This window comes from Mus caroli, unplaced genomic scaffold (genome assembly GCF_978045245.1).
Source record: "Mus caroli unplaced genomic scaffold, Mus_caroli_1 scaffold_5, whole genome shotgun sequence".
Classification (NCBI taxonomy): Eukaryota; Metazoa; Chordata; class Mammalia; order Rodentia; family Muridae; genus Mus; species Mus caroli.
The window spans coordinates 154,947,381-154,964,598 of record NW_028227260.1 but is presented as its reverse complement, the minus strand read 5'-3'; the positions used below and the strand labels follow the sequence as shown (position 1 = coordinate 154,964,598).

At 37.3% G+C, this 17,218-nt stretch overlaps 1 protein-coding gene across 1 annotated transcript; it reads left to right on the top strand.

Annotated features, from left to right (window-relative positions):
* Positions 1 to 1,261: 1,261 nt before the first annotated feature.
* Positions 1,262 to 17,015, top strand: Fundc2 (FUN14 domain containing 2). The gene is made up of 5 exons (XM_021153295.3): positions 1,262 to 1,373; positions 6,063 to 6,213; positions 10,766 to 10,841; positions 11,610 to 11,741; positions 14,850 to 17,015. The coding sequence occupies exons 1-5, from the start codon at positions 1,277 to 1,279 to the stop codon at positions 14,925 to 14,927; spliced, it is 534 nt and encodes a 177-aa protein (XP_021008954.2). The 5' UTR covers positions 1,262 to 1,276; the 3' UTR covers positions 14,928 to 17,015.
* Positions 17,016 to 17,218: the final 203 nt, after the last annotated feature.

Sequence of the window (17,218 nt, the reverse complement as noted above, 5' to 3'; positions counted from 1 at the left end):
CTAAAGGTACTTGAAAAAAAAACCATGAAAACCTACTCCTGTAGAAGCTTTTTAAATAAAATATACATGTATACATATATAAGAATTTAAATGGAGTTACCCCTACATCAGGATGACAATGTCCCTATTAAACACTGCAGGGTAACAAATATAAAGCCCAGTGCCAGGAATGGGTCACCTCTTTTGGAGTTTGTTGGCTCCATAAACCCCCAAACATTATAAGCTATTGCCAATTTTTTGGCAATCTACAGAACTTCATGGTTAAGACTGTATTGCTGATGATACAACATACTTGAGTCATAAAACATGGGGAAATCAAGCTGGCACTGACAAGATTTCACAGTGCTGGAAGGTTACATGTGTGCTCTTTGGGGTGACAAGTTATTGACAGTCTTACAAAGCATCTAAGAACCCTGTGAGGTACTATATAATGACTGGTATGACAAAATAGCCTCATTGCTATGGTAGTGGTATAAATATAATAGGAGTAACTAATCACTTTATGTTTGTATTTAAGGCCCACTCCACAGGATAGAACCGATACCTGTTAGCCAAAACCCCATGGCTGCCTAAGTCATAGGGAAGAACTGCTTTCCTAAATGGACACAAAAATAAACTGTCTCCTCCCAATTTTCTTTACTATTATACCGATAAAATAGGGGATCTTTCAATCCTCATCTAAGAATCTTCTTTTTTCTAATAGACTCACAACTAGTATATGTACAGAGAATAAGAGGCAATAAAGTGCTCAATTCTAATTGAGATATTTGTATCACTCCCCTCTCCAGTCCCAAGGGATCAGAAGTCCTGTTTTGGCCTCTGGTACTGTGTACACGTGCTGTACTCAAACACATGCAAATACTCATATACACAAAGTTAAAAAAAAAAAAACTTTAAAGCAGCAGAAGAAGCAGTCATAATACAAGTGTACATTATTAAGTGGTTGGAATGCTTTTAAAAAGTGTAAGATGTGTTTTCCTGAACTTAAACAGCCTTGAAATTAATGCCAGAATTAACATAAGTTCATTGTTTACATAAATATGCAAAATCTAAAATAAATAAATAAAGGTGAGATAAACTCTGTCACCACCAAGGCGGAGAGTCTTTCTGCACATGTAGCAAGCATTCATTCCTCTGCGCGAGTGTGGGGCTGCAGCTGAGGTTGTTGTAGCAGCTGCTCCAGGACAAGAAAGCTGTCTAATGGGACCAGGCCCTGCTGTCTCAGACTGCCAAGGGACTGGAAATATCTGCCCCACCTGCCGGAAGCCAGCTGCGGATGACTAACGCCTGTTCCTGGTCTCGTGGTCTGAAGCTGTGTCATCGCGATAGTAGTTCCCACTCCCCCGCCCCCGAAATGGCCGCTAACAGTCAAGGTAAAGGCGGGAGCACGCACGCAAGGGATGGGGGTGGAATCACCTTTGTTGCTTAGAGTGAAGTACTGGCGGTCGCATGCTGAGTCGCCTGCTGGGTTTCTCATTCCCTAGGGAGCTTCAATAGCACCTGGATAGGGCAGTTCCGAGACTTTTCAGGCGGGTGTTCTGGGATCTGGCCAAGGTCAAACTTAAGCCGGCCTTTGAGTTGCCCAGGGATGTTATCTCTGCCTAGCTCTTCTAGCCTTTCAGCGCGGCCCCTACCGAGGTGTTCCTAGGGAGATCCAGTTACTGTTCTCAGAAGCGATCTGGCTCCCTGACAGGAGTGTTTTTGTCTCTTATTGCCTCTCAAACACCTACAGTCCTCATTTTCATTGGTACTTTCCTAATTGATTGTTTTGAAAACAGTAGGAGATTGAGTTGGCCCACTCAAAATAAAATCCCAGTGGAGCACCCTTTTTCTTTCTTTTTGTCCGTTTTCTTTAGTTACGTTAAGTCAGTCAATTCATTAAGCTCACAGTCATTACACTTGATGCAATTGCTGAGCAGAATACCTAGAAATTTTTGAGAAACCTTGAGTCTTAATAATTGTAGTGCTTACAATAATTATCGTTGTTTTCCTGGGCCTATAGACAAGGCTTGTAAATATTGTTTACCAGTGTTTAATGAGCGGACTCTAATTGTTATCCATCCCATCTCACCCACCATCAACAGATAATTTGGTGTAGTCCAGTCTGGCCTTAAACTCAGCAATCCTCGTGCTTCAGCCTCCAGAGTGCGTGGCACTATACCCAACTAAATCCCACTTTTGACTAGAGCCATATGTTGAATGTATTGTATATGTTTTTTTTTTAAATATATATATGAATATCTAATGCTTCTAACACTATTGAAAGGACTTGCTTTGTACTGTGGAGTTACCTGAGTATCTTGATAGGAAAATGATATAATAGTATATATAAATATATTTCTAGACTTCGTATTCAACTAATTTTGTGTATACTTAGGTCAATGCAATCTCTCTCTCTCTCTCTCTCTCTCTCTCTCTCTCTCTCTCTCTCTTGGTTTTTTGAGACAGGGTTTCTGTAGCCCTGTCTGTCCTGGAACTCAAACTATAGACCAGGCTGGCCTCAAACTAAGAAATCTGCCTGCCTCTGCTGGGCATGCACCACCACTGCCTGGCTTCTTCTTCTTCTTCTTCTTCTTCTTCTTCTTCTTCTTCTTCTTCTTCTTCTTCTTCTTCTTCTTCTTCTTCTTCTTCTTCTTCTTCTTCTTTTATTAGATATTTTCTTTATTTACATTTCAAATGTTATCCCCTTTCCTGGTTTCCCCTCTGAAAACCCCCTATTCCATCCCCCCTTCCCCTGCTCACCAACCCACCCACTCCCACTTCCTGGTCCTGGCATTCCCCTACACTGGGGCATCTAACCCTCACAGGACCAAGGGCCTCTCCTCCCGTTGATGACAGACAAGGCCATCCTCTGCTACATATGCAGCTGGAGCCATGTCCCTCCATGTGTACTCTTTGGTTGGTGGTTTAGTTCCTCGGAGTACTGGTTGGTTCATATTGTTCCTCCTATTGGCCTGCAAGCTCCTTCAGCTCCTTCTGTCCTTTCTCTAGCTCTTCCATTGGGGACCCTGTGCTCAGTCAAATGTTTGGCCAAGAGCATCCACCTCTGTATTTGTCAGGAACTGGCAGAGCCTCTCAGGAGACAGTTATATCAGGCTCCTGTCAGCAAGCAGTTCTTGGCATCAACAATAATGTCTGGATCAATCCAACATCTTATTGAATACTATAGCCTTATGAATCTTGAACTTAGCCAGGCAGTGTTGGCACTCACCTTTAATTCCAGCACTGGGGAGGCAGAGGTGGGTGGATCCCTGTGAGCTTGAGACCAGCCTGGTTAATTCTGGGGCTCCACAGAGAAACTCTGTTTCACTGCTCCCAGCCCCAAAAACCTTTAACTTAGGTGGCTCTAAATTATACTGTGGTTTTGAAGGTTTTGAACACTCTTAAACTTTCTTCCTAAGGTTTTTTGTTTTTTGTTCTTTTTGGCCGTTTATCATATAGAAGATTGAATTTTCTCGTATGGTCTGTTTTCAGTGATATTCTCATCCCAGTAAGAATTGGAGTATGTATTCTCTCTTCTTTAATCTGGATGGGAACTACTCTAGGCCAGTTTGGTGGTAGCAAAATTGAATAGCTTCTGAGGCCAGAGCTTAAAATGATGACAGTTTTTTCTAGGTCCTTGACCTTTCTTCCACTTGAGACAGTCACCTCTTAAACTTAACTTCAGTGGTATTAAGGAAGTCCACTCTAGCCTCTGAGAAAAATAGTCTGTATATGTAACTGTAGACTTTTTAGATTATTATTTATTATTATATTATTATTCCAGATCCTGCCCTGTAAGTTTTCTACCTGAAGCCTCAGATATCACAGAATGACAGAGAAGCCTTAATGGTGTGATTGAATTCCACATGTACAGAACCAGAGATAATAGACAAAATAACTTTGTTTCATGTTTGAGCAATTTGTTGTACAGCTATTGTAACTTCAACACTATTTTTGATTCTTTGCCTGTCTATATACATTTTAAAATCCCTTAACCCAGTGGTTTTCAACCTTCCTACTGCTATGCCCCTTTAATGCAGTTTATCATGTTGTAGAGACACCAAGCATAAAATTGTTTTGTTGCTACTTCATAATTGTAATTTTGCTACTATTATAAATTGTAATGTAAATATCTGATATGCAGGGTATCTGATGTTTAACTCCAAAGGAGTCTGGATACACAGGTTGAGAACCACTGCCTTAACATGTAAAGGACATTTTGTTTTTGCTAAGGATTATATAGTAAAGAGAATGAACATCTTAATATTGAAACTCAGGTAGGAATCTAGCTCACAGGCTTAGCTTTTTAAATCTCCTTAAATTTAGGAGGGGAGTGCTCTATAGTTTATCATTCTTTTTCTTTTGCCTGCTAATATTTAGAAAGCACCTTCTTAATTTTATATATATATATATATATATATATATATAAGTTTTACAAGATAATTTAGGTATTGTTTTGTACAATAGCATTCATTTAGATAGCAGCCTGGATATTCATTCAAGTACCCTTCATTCCCTTGTTCATTTCTAGAGTTCTACTTAGCATTTCTTGATTGAGTTACATCAGTTTGCCTCTTGAATGTTATTTCTCTCCTATTCTGGTAATCTTCTTGGACTCCAATTATATATGTGTGAAATATTCTGAAAATTTTTGCTTTATTTAATTTTATAAAATTTATTTATTTATTTATTTATTTATTTACTTACTTACTTAATAATGTATATGAGTACACTGTAGTTGTGTTCAGACACACCAGAAGAGGGCATCAGATCCCATTACAGATGGTTGTGAGCCACCATGTGGTTTCTAGGAATTGAATTCAGGACCTCTAGAAGAACAGCCAGTGCTCTTAACTGCTGAGCCATCTCTCCAGCCCCTCATTTAATTTCTTGATCATTTCTGATTCTGCCTCTATTTTCTATTCTTTTTTTTAAAAATGACAATTCTTGGGTTTTTCTTTGGTTTGTAAACAGTCTTGCATGCTGAGTTTTTAACATTTGTTATCTTAATGCAGTATGTTTCCAAGGAAGAAGTATTGGACATAGTAGGTAAATCCAAGATGATCTTTGTTCAAACCAGGCATTATACTTTTTTTCCCTTTGGTTTTTTGAGACAGGATTTCTCTGTGTAGCCCTGGCTATCCTGGAACTTACTCTGTAGACCAGGCTGGTCTCAAACTCAGAAATCCGCCTGCCTCTGCCAAGTGCTGGGATTAAAGGCTGCACCACTACTGCTCCACCACTGCCTGGGACATTATACATTTTGTTAGCTTGTTTCCCATTCCAAAGCTTTGTTTCCTGGTTACAAAATGGGATTAATAAGTAGTACCTATCTTTTCCTGTGCATTTAATTAAATAGTTTGTTACTAAGTACATTGTCTAGTAAAAAGCACCCAGTCAAATATTGTTTACTTATTCATTGGAGATCTATATAATACAGAAAATTGGTTTGTAGGTGGCTCCTAAGAGGGGAATTTAAAAATACATATTTAGAATGCTTTTATTCCATAGCACTGTTTTTCCCTATGTCAGTTCAATTGTTTTTAAATTTGAGAGGAAAAACAATAGCAGACTAAGCCTAAGTTTTCAAGGTGCTACAATACATATATTCAAATTTATTTATTTTAGTCAGAATTTCTAAAATTCCAATCCAGAATTTCAGAGATAATTTACTATTTAAAATAGTTACCTGTCTGCTTTAAAAATTTCTTAATCTTGTTAGGAATAGTGGAAAACTATTATGAAAGTAAATATTTTCTTATTTTCTTAGTTCTTTTTTTAGTTTTTTATTTGCATATACTAATCATACACTATGATGGATTTTATTATGATTTTTATACATTTATACAATGTGTTTAAATCATATTTACTTTTGTCTCCCTATTCCTTCTGATCCCCTTCAATTGTTGTGTTGTCTTCACTATACTTTTTTTGATGACCCATTGAGTTTCATTAGGCTTATTTATAGGAACATGTGTGAGAGATTGTTTACTAGTGCATAGGCACCTTACCATACTACTGAAGAAAATGTCTACTCCTTTGGCAGTAACCAGTAACTACATATCTTCATTCTTTTATAGGAACCTTTGATGGAAAATTTGAGGCACTGGATCTTGCAGAATTAACTAAAAAACAACCATGGTGGCGTAAGCTGTTTGGGCAGGAATCTGGGCCATCAGCTGAAAAATATAGTGTAGCAACCCAGCTGGTAATTGGGGGTGTTACTGGATGGTAAGTAGTGTTAAAGATCTGCAGTTTTTTGTGCCTGATTTAGTAGCATAGTTATAGAAACTGTCTACTCTAATTAATGAAAACACACTGACATTACTGAAATTGTTCAATATGTAGTGGACCATCAATTAAAGTACTATTTGATATTTATGCATGTACTGTCAGGTCCAAAAGAAACTTCAACCCCCCAAACTCCAAAAGACACTCCAGATATCCAGAAATAAGCTCAGCCTGGACTATAAGAGAATTTCTGGTGGTTAGATGAAAAGACAGCATTCCTTAAGAACTTTTGAAAGATTCTCTTCTGTCAAAAGGAGTCATTCCCTTATCTCTGGAAAAAGAGATATACGGCTCTCCAATTAACACATATCAGCATAGTAAGGTCCATGCTAGTTTTCAGGCTCCCTAAAGTCCCTATTCACAAGTACTTGTTATACATTTCAAAGCCCTAGCATTGGACTTTCTCTCCTCACAGCTACTCACACTTCATATTACCTGGCTATTCTCTCCTAAGATGCCCATGTCCAGACTGCTGACTATGTGTAATTTACTCCTCTTTCTGCTCTGGACTCTTCCAGATACCTCTGGCTGTTCTCTCTCTCATATCTACAATAAAAATCATCCCCCTTAACTGTACCATGGAATGTCTGGTGCCAAAAACCTTGCATATAGGCAGGCACTATTTAAAGTTTATATAAAGGTATCTCATCTCCTTCTTAAAATGACTTGGTAATTTTAATATCTATGTCCTTTTTGTAGAAATTAAGGCTCAGAAAGTTTATCTAGATTATAGGTGAAGGCAACATAGTAAGTGGTAGATTAAGATGTTAACCATTTATATTAGCTGTGCCAGATGTTAATGTTGCAGTTTTCATTTGTTGGTGTGTATAAAATGTTTAGAGCCAATTCAGTGAGTGAGTAATGAATTCATCAATCTCAGAAAGTCCTTTTGGAAAATGTTATTGTAATGCAAATATACAGAACAGCTATCTATAAGGAATAGTTGGAGAACAAATTCCCATATAACAATCACTGTGGCTAAAAAATATGGCTAGTGTCCCCCAGAACTCTAAAAGTTGTTGGGGAGTTGCTTCTTTACTTTCCTTCTTAATTTTAATAATTTATTGCAGTTAATCTGGTTTTGAACTTTGGATAAACACAATCACTATGAATTCTTTTGATTATTGCTTCTTTGTTGTTTTGTTTTTCTGAGACAGGATTTATCTGTAGTTCTGGGTGTCCTAGAACTCATACTATACAAAAGGTTGGCCTCAAACTCACAGAGACCCACCCACCTCTGCTTCTCGAGTGCTGGGATTAAAGACACACTAGCACTGCCTGGCTTGGTTCTTGCTTTTAAAAATGTTTTCTGTATTCAACCATATCATATGAAGCTCTAGTTTCTTCATTGTCATTTGTATTTAGAATTCCACTGTATGAATATACCATAGGATATTTTCCCAGTTGACCTTTTTTCAATTTTTGAATAATATAGACCATGATGATATGAAATTATTATGCAAATTTCCTATTGTGAATGGGTACATTACTTCCTTGGTGTCTGTACCTAGTAGTCACTAAATTATTGGGTGTATATGTCTTTACCTTCATGAGATAGTGTCAGGCTGATGCCTAAAAGGGGTTACATTGCCACCAAGGACCAAGTGTTTCTGTTACACTACATCCTTGACCATATTTGTTGTTGCCATACTGGTAATTTCTTGCTAGCCTTTACAAGTAGTGTTTTCCTCATTGTGATTTTGTTTGCATTTTTCCCAAGTAGGGGTAAAAACTGAAGACTTTTATATGTATTTATTTACTACTTAGACTTGTCTTTTATTAAATTCCATGTTTTCCCCCTCTAAAGTTGTCATTTTTTGTAGTATTCATTTTTAAGAGTTTTGAGTGTGTGTCTGTGTGTGTGTGTGTGTGTGTTGTGTGTGTGTGTGTGTTGTGTGTTGGTTTGGTTTGGTTTTTGTTTTGTTTTGTTTTGTTTTGTTTTGTTTTGCAGTGGAGTCTTTGGTTCAGCAATGAAGAAACTTAGCAGGGCCAGGCCTGGCAAACATGGTAATGCCCTCTTCCTTCTCCCATGTAAACCATAGATAACATCCTTAAAGCTAGCCATCAAGGTCTCTTCCCTTATTTGGACATGTTCTTATGCTAGACGAATTCCTCAGGGATGCAATTTATGTGAGAGGGAAGGGGAAAAGGGAAGATGCTGCCAGTACCATGTTTGGTAGGCCTGAGTCTGAGAAGGCCCTTCAAGCATGGTTCAGAACTTGTGATCCTCCTACCTCTGTGTCCCAAGTGCTGTTGTATACCACATTTGTAATATGGCTCAGCCATACTATTTGTCACTTAAACAATATAAATGAAATCCTTTGCTTATACAAAAAATTTTACACAAATGTTCCTAGTTTTATTTGTAATACCTGAAAGTAGAAACAGTCTAAACATATACAAAAAGGGAACAGCTTCAATACCATATCTTTATACCTGTATCAAAATTCAATTTACAGGGGGTTGGGGGAAGGAGTGGAGAGATGGCTCGGAGGTTAAGAGCACTTACTGCTCTTCCACAGGTCCTGATTTAATTTTCCAGCAAACACATGGTGGCTCATAGCCATCTGTAATTCGATCTGAAGCCCCTTCTGGTGTGTCTGAAGACAGCTATACAGTGTACTCAATATACATGAAATAAAAACAAATCTTTTTTGAAAGGTCATTTACCATCTGTTCATTAAATTAATCTGTCTGATGGTCAGCAAGATATCTTGGGTAAAGACACTTGCCATCAAGTCTGAGAACCTGACTTCAATCTCAGGGACCCACATGGTAGAGGAGAGAGCTGACTCATACAAGTTGCCCCTGACTTCTACATGTGCACACATATGCGCTGAACACACACACATACCAAAACAAACCACTTAAAAAAATAAAAACAATTCATTTAAAAATTGACTTGTCTTGGTGCCGATATCATATTGTTCTGATCACTATCACTTTATTTTCTTGTATTTATTTCATCTTTATAGGTTATATATAATCTATTGATATAAGGCCAATATGTCACAATAAATGATCAACATAGAATCCTAAATACCTATATAAATATTTTATATTTGATGCTATTTTTAGTGCTGTTACTCAAAAAAAATAATTTTCCTGTTATTTATTACTTGTATATAGAGACAAAATTTCCTAAAGTCATTTATTGAGTTCCAGAGTTTGGGAACACTCAAGACATTCTTGTGTTTGATAATCCTTTAGGCCAGTGTTTCTCAACATGTGGGTCATGACTCCTTTGTGCATTAAACAATCCGTTCACAGGAGTTGCCTAAGACCATCAGAAAACACAGATATTTGTATTATGACATAACAGTAGCAAAATTACAGTTATGAAGTATCAATGAAAATAATTTTATGGCTGGGGGTCACTACAACATGAGGAACTGTAGTAAAGGGTTGCAGCATTAGGAAGGTTGAGAACTACTGCGTTAGAATGATTCATAGAACTCAGAGCTGTTTTACTCAGGGTTACAACTTCATAACAAAATCAGGCAAGAAAAGATACACACAGGGCAGCAGCCAGAAGAAACACATAAACGGATTTTCTACTTGTCTTTTATAGATTCTTCTATTTAAAGTGGGTTTCTTGTATATAACCTCATGCTTACACAGTAAGTACTTTGTTCACTACACTATCTCCTCAGCCTCCTTCTTTTAAAATTCCAGTTTGAAATATCTTCCTTAAAAAAAAAAAAAAAAACTATCTTCCTTTTGAAGAGAGCATTTAGACTCTTTATATATAATTTCTTGAGGCAGGGTCTCTCTACATAGCCCTAGTTATCTGGAACTCTCTATGTAGACCACACTGGCCTCTGCCTCCTGAATGTCAAGATTAAAGACACGCATTACTATGGCCTGCTTGCATATACACTTTTTGTTGACAAGCTTCATATAGGATGGTACATGCATGTATTCTTGGTATATGCAAGGGGCCTAGTTTAAAAAAAAAAAAAACGAAATGGAAGCTCCACGGTTAGAGGTAGGAAGAAATTTTTATTGTGGATAAGAGAGAGAAAGAACATCCAAGGCCATCTGAAAAAGTCCAGAGCAAAGAGGAAAAGAATCAGACTGGACATAGCCATATCTGCAAAACAAGGGAGAATAGCAGGGAATAGCAAGAGATAGAGTAGTGGGAATGGTAGTGAGAGAACAGTGGAAATAGTGAGAATTCGGGGTAGGGGGTACCTGGTCTATACCGAGAATAAAGTGGGTCTGGGAAAAAGGAAACCTGTTAACTGAAACAACCTCAGGGTTTGGGGTAGGGGTGGAGGTGAAATGGGCTAGGATGCTAATGTGGACTTTGAAATGTATAATGGGTACTCATGAATAGGGACTCTAGGAGCCTAGAGGCTAACATGAGCTTCTGTTTCTGTATATTGTAAGAAGGAGCTAAATCATTTCAAAGTAAGTAGGATATTGTTAGAAGTTTGTGCTTGTGTGCATCTGACAGCCTGTCGCGTCTGATCTTGGTTTGGTTTCATAGGTGCACTGGTTTCGTATTCCAGAAGGTTGGAAAATTGGCTGCAACAGCTGTAGGAGGTGGATTCTTTCTCCTTCAGGTTTGTCTGTTAAGTTTTTCTAGGTGTTTGGAAATTCTACTTGCTCATTAACATATTGTGAGAAATTATAGCCCTGGATATATTACATTAAAATAGTTTATACATTTGGTTTTGTGTGCTATTTTTTAATGCTACTAATCATTTGAGTGAAATCTTAATTCCTAGTCACATTTTATTTCATGTTTATACTGTTAAGAGCCACCACGTGGTTGCTGAGAATCAAACTTGGATTCTTTGGAAGAGTAGCTAGTGCTCTTAATCACTGAGCTATCTTTCCTGCTATTTTTTTTTTCTTATTGACTTCTATAACAACTTCACTGTTTATAAGTGCTAATGTTTTACTTTACATATACATATTTTCTCTAATTTATTTGGGTAACTAATTGGTTGATGGTCTTATGGATAACCCTAATTTATCAGAAACAACATACTTGAATCGATTTTATTCTGTCCACATTTCCATGAAAAATTATTTACTTTGGCTTTCATTTTAACATCTTATTTTTAAATTTTATGTAAAACTTTGTTAAACGCAGTGTATACATTAAATGATTGCCAACAGTTGAAGACAGTTGTTTATTTCTATTGCCAAATATGGAACATTGAATGTAGTATGTACATTTTGCCCAAAAGTCACAAAAATAACTAATTTTTCCAATAATGGAAGTCAAAAGAGTTTTGATTACCTATTTGCAAGATTTATCTTGACAAAAAGAAATGCCAAAGACCATGTTCCTTATTACGTTTTTATTACTGTTAAATTTGTAGCTGGCAAACCATACTGGATACATCAAAGTTGACTGGCAAAGAGTAGAAAAAGACATGAAGAAAGCCAAAGAGCAGTTGAAAATTCGTAAGAATAAGCAAATACCAACTGAGGTCAAGAGCAAAGCTGAGGAGGTAAGTCTTGTTTTGTTCAGATTTAGTATATGAAAAGTACAGGCAGTTTTGTGTAGAAAACAGGATATATAATTATCTTAGCAGTATAAAAAGCTTTATGATAACAAAGAACTTGGAGCAGTGAGACAAAAACTATATTCTATGTCACTCTTAGAATATCATTACTAGCCGGGCGTGGTGGCGCACGCCTTTAATCCCAGCACTCGGGAGGCAGAGGCAGGCGGATTTCTGAGTTTGAGGCCAGCCTGGTCTACAAAGTGAGTGCCAGGACAGCCAGGGCTACACAGAGAAACCCTGTCTCGAAAAACAAAAACAAAAAAAAAAAAAAAAAAAAAAGAATATCATTACTGTAAAAACATTTTGCATGGGACAAGGTCTCATTATATAACCCAGGCTGGCCTTAAATTCCTGCTTCAACCTCTTAAGTGCTAGGATAACATACATGTGCTACCTAGTGCATTTCATGAAGGCACTTTAAAAATGTATTTTTTTTATCTGTATGTATTTTTGCCTATATGTATATCTGTATACATACAGATACAAGTGTGTATCTGTGGTGCTTGTAGGGGCAATAAGAGGGCATCAGATCAGGGGCTGGAGAGATGGCTCAGCAGTTAAGAACACTGACTGCTCTTCTAGGGTTCCCAAGTTCAATTTCCAGCAACCACATGGTAGCTCACAACCATCTGTAATGGGATGCAGTACCCTCTTTTGGTGTGTCTGATGGGTGCAACAGTGTACTCACATAAATAAATAAATCTTAAAAAAAAGGGGGGGGCAACAGTTACCAATGGCTATGAGCTGTCATGTGGGTGCTGAGAATTGAACCTGGGTCTTCTGTCTTTCCAGCCTCTTGTAAAGCTTAGAAATTGAAATATTTGATGACCTTTGTCAGTGTCTTAGTCAGGGTTTCTATTCCTGCACAAACATCATGACCAAGAAGCAAGTTGGGGAGGAAAGGGTTTATTCGGCTTACACTTCCATGCTGCTGTTCATTACCAAAGGGTGCAAGACTGGAACTCAAGCAGGTCAGAAAGCAGGAGCTGATGCAGAAGCCATGGAGGGATGTTCTTTACTGGCTTGCCTCCTCTGGCTTGCTCAGCCTACTCTCTTATAGAACCCAAGACTACCAGCCCAGGGATGATCCCACCCACAAGGGGCCTTTCCCCCTTGATCACTAATTGAGAAAATGCCTTACAGTTGGATCTCATGGAGGCATTTCCTCAACTGAAGCTCCTTTCTCTGTGATAACTCCAGCTGTGTCAAGTTGACACAAAAATAGCCAGTACAGTCAGTAAATGAAAATACAAAGGAAATGAAGATAGTAGTTGTACTTAACTAGTTCTTATAAGAGTGGGGGTACCACAGTTGGTGGGGTGTACTGCCAATGTGAACATTTTGAATTACATTTTATCTCTGTGCCTGCTCATCTTTGAAATAGCCAAACGGTTTGGTCTGCACATGATTAGTAGAAATGCTTAGATTATGGATTGGTAGCATTTTTCTGAAGATAACCAGATGGTAAATATTTTCAGTTTTTGAGTTATGGTCTCTATCACAACAACCTGACTTCCTCATATAGAGTGAAAATAGCCATAAATGATATATGTCCTTCACACACATGAATGTGTATTCATATATACATATTCCCTGGATAAACATATGAAAATATAAGTAATTTTTTAAAAAAAAATTTCTTTAGTAGACCTCTGTTTGAGGAAATATTAAGGGCTGCAGTGGAAGTGAAACAAGGATACATAATGTCCTAGATTCATTTTGTTTCTGGAATAAAGTATTCTGACCAAAAGCAACTTAAGGGAGGAAAGGATTGATCCAGCTTACAATTCTAAGTTTCAGGCCATCATTGAGGGGAAGTCAAGGCAGGAACTTGGGCAGCTAATCAAATTAATCCTAAATTGAGAGCAGAGAGAAACAAATGGATCTTTGCTGTCTGCTTTCTGTCCCACACAACATTACCTCTGACCAAGTAATCAATTCATCGCCAAAGACCATGCGGCAAGAATTACAGAGAATGTTCTTTGCTGGTTGGCAGACAGGCTTATGCTCACCTAGCTTTTTTGTACAGTTCATGTCTAGAAAATGGTGCTGCCCACAGTATTGTAGGCCATCCTATAGTAGCTAACAATCAGGACAGTCCCTTACAACATGCCCAGGTCTATATGATCTAGGTCAGTGGTTTTCATCCTTCTTAATGCTGTAACCCTTTAATATAATTCCTCATATTGTCATGACTCCCCATCATACATAAAATTATTTTCATTGCTACTTCATAACTGTAATTTTGCTATTGTTATGAATTATAATGCAAATTATCTATGTTTTCAAATGCTCTTAGGCAACCCAAGAACCACAGGTTGAAAAACACTGAAATAGAGATTCTCTTCTCAGATAGTAGTTGGTTGTGTCAAGTTGACAGTTTAAACTAACTAGGATATCTAGATACAGAGGTAGTGAAGAGACACTGTGTACTTTGCATAATGGTGCAAGGAGGATGGACTGAGTGAGAGTGATGGGAATGTAACAGTGCAAATGGTTTACATAGTTGGAAAGTGCTTAACTTCAAGAACTGATTTGGCCTGGTCTGGGGATATGGCTTAGTGGGTAAACTGATTGCCATACAAGTCTGAAGACCACAGTTTTGGATTCCTAGCACTCATGTATATGCCAGGTGGGTGAGGTGGTCTGCTTTCAGTCCCAGGGCTATGGCAAGAATCACCAGAGCAAGCTGGCTAGCCCGCATCGTAATCTCTAGGTCCAGCAAGAGATCCTGCCTCAGTATATAATGTAAGTGAATTAGGAAGACACCTATCAATCTTGGCCCTTCATACGTATGTGCACATATTCATATATATGTATGTACAACAAATAAACACACTACACACACACACCACATAATGCCAAAACAAAAAGAAATGATTAGGTCAGAATGTTGGATATATATTATTTCATATTTCTCCTGAAGTAGTCAGGAGAATAATAAAATGATAAGATAGCCATACAGAATGCCTATCCATGTTTGTACTAAACCTTAGATGAATAGGAAGTTTTGTAGTAAAGTAACTTAGTATCAAATCTTCTGTTTTTCAGGTTGTATCATTTATAAAGAAGAATGTTCTAGTGACTGGAGGATTTTTTGGAGGCTTTCTGCTTGGCATGGCATCCTAAGAACTTCACTTCATTGTTCTGTTTTTATAGTTGTTTGTTTCTTGCCAGCAGCTTCTACACTCCAACATAGGACAATCGGCACTCCTCTTCCTCATCTTCTCCTGTGCCTTCCTCCCTGTTGCAGCAAATCTGAATGGCTTTAATAGGCTTCTCTTGGTGCAAGGTCTTCTCAGGCCTTCTCAATCTTAACACGTTGGAAGAGACAGTAGCTGTTAACTCTTCCAGTACCCTCCTTACTTGGTGTGTAGCTTAACAAGAATGTTCCTTTTCCCCTATGTAAGATCCTTTTCCAAACTCAATTTGGAAAAGCAGCATGTAGTTACCTTAGTACATATTACATGAAAAGGAACCAAATACATTTGCCTTTAAGCATGAAAATTTTTGGTATCTTGGTGTATGCTTTCTTTTTAAATTGGTTTTAGGCTATAGAAAGAGGGGTATTTATACTTGCTATAATTATCTTGCCAAAATGGCAGTGTAAGTACCAACACTAAAAATATTAAATATTAAATTAACTTCTGCAAACAATGCATGAAGTAATATAAGTATTATATATGGTAGGTGGGTCTTTATGGAAACCAGCTGTAAGAACTTCATGAAATACAACATTTAAGCAAGAATTTTAAATTTATTTCTTTTACATAGAAGTGCTCTATCTGCATGTTCACCTCTGTGCCAGATCCCATTACAGATGGTTGTAAGCCACCATGTGGTTGCTGGGAATTGGACTTAGGACCTCTTGAAGAGCAACCAGTGCTCTTAACTGCTGAGCATCTCTCCAGTCCTTTAAGCAAGAATTTTAAAGAGATGTTCCAGGCATTCAGAAGAAAAGCATATGTGTAGTAAATTATTTTCATCAAATGCAATCTCCATCAGAATTATTAATATAAAAATCTATGTATACTTTACATTATTCCATAATAGCTATTACCATGAGCTCAACTCCAACTACAAAATCATCTTCCATGTCAAGTCTTCTATCATCTTCATTATACCCACAGGGCTTACTACTTAATAGATTTCAAATATTTTTGAATATATTAATTGTATAAAGAAAGCTTCCCGTTAAAGGTTAGGTTTACCTCAAATGAATTCTTAGATATGTAGATGATCCTTTGTGCAATAGTGTATTTTAAGGTCATACATTAAACATAATTACTTTTTTGACATACCTTAACATTGACATACTTTTGAAAATTGAAACTACCAGTGGATGTGTAAAACTAATTAGGATTCACCTATTTGCATTTCCTCACTACGTTTTGATTTTATTTGAGCCAATATAAGTTATTCTACTTGTAATACATATTAATCATCTTTCCTTACATGGTAGTATAACCTGCCTTGGTATATATTTTTCTCAAAAATTTGAAGATGATTTTTCACTATTTACTGTGGAAACATAAAGAGAGTACAGTCATTTCCCCAAGTATCCATTGCTTGCCTATAGCAATCATGTAATTGTATTTTTTATCAATTATTATAATATACCTGCCATTTTATTGTTTACAATATGTATTCAATACTAAAAATCTAAATATTTTTTTTGTTTTAAAGCTTTAAAAAAGGGCTGGAGAGATGGCTCAGCCGTTAAAGGCTAGGCTCACATCCCAAAATATAAAACTTTTAAAAAAATCATAATACCTTTTTATTACAGAAAAATTAATAATGGTTCTTTAATATCAAAACCATGCAGTATTTAAAATCCTCTTTGTGTGTACAATATATTTATTGACAACTGTGTGCCATCATCTGTTTTATAGTTCTTTGTATTCTTCTTGGGGTTGTGCCATTTATGGTGATTCTTGATGTAGCCATGTTGTTCTCCCTGTGTCTTAACAGTATCATTGGCATGGTGAGAGCAAAAGCTACTGCAATGCCCCTTTGGGTATGTGATGAGGAATGGTCATCTAGTATCTCTCTAGTGGCTTGGTAGCTGACTTCTGATCCATCTGCTTTCTTTCTGATTAATAGGGGTTACAACTAATAGACTAGTGGACTGGAGTTCCTTCAAAAGGTTATAATAGGTAATGGTCTAGACTCAGATTCTACCCTGGTCTGAAATAAAATCTATAATTCTATCCTGAAGTTGGTCAGACTCCACTTGTGTTTGTGTAGAGGTGGTGCAGAGGGTTATTAGTCACAATTAGCACACTTCAAGTTCCAGTTTAGGTCAGTGGTTAGTGAAGTAGCCTCAAGCAGTTTGGGGAACCTCTATTGAGGGTTCATTGAGTCAGCATCTTTGCTTCATCTTAAATGGGAGATTACTGGGGATGTAGCTCAGTGATAAA

Excerpts from the sequence above, each read along its gene's own strand:
- Fundc2 (XM_021153295.3), top strand. The coding sequence starts at position 1,277 with ATGACTAACGCCTGTTCCTGGTCTCGTGGTCTGAAGCTGTGTCATCGC. Across the intron at positions 6,214-10,765 it reads ATTGGGGGTGTTACTGGATG|GTGCACTGGTTTCGTATTCC; the intron begins GTAAGTAGTGTT and ends TTGGTTTCATAG. Across the intron at positions 11,742-14,849 it reads TCAAGAGCAAAGCTGAGGAG|GTTGTATCATTTATAAAGAA; the intron begins GTAAGTCTTGTT and ends TCTGTTTTTCAG.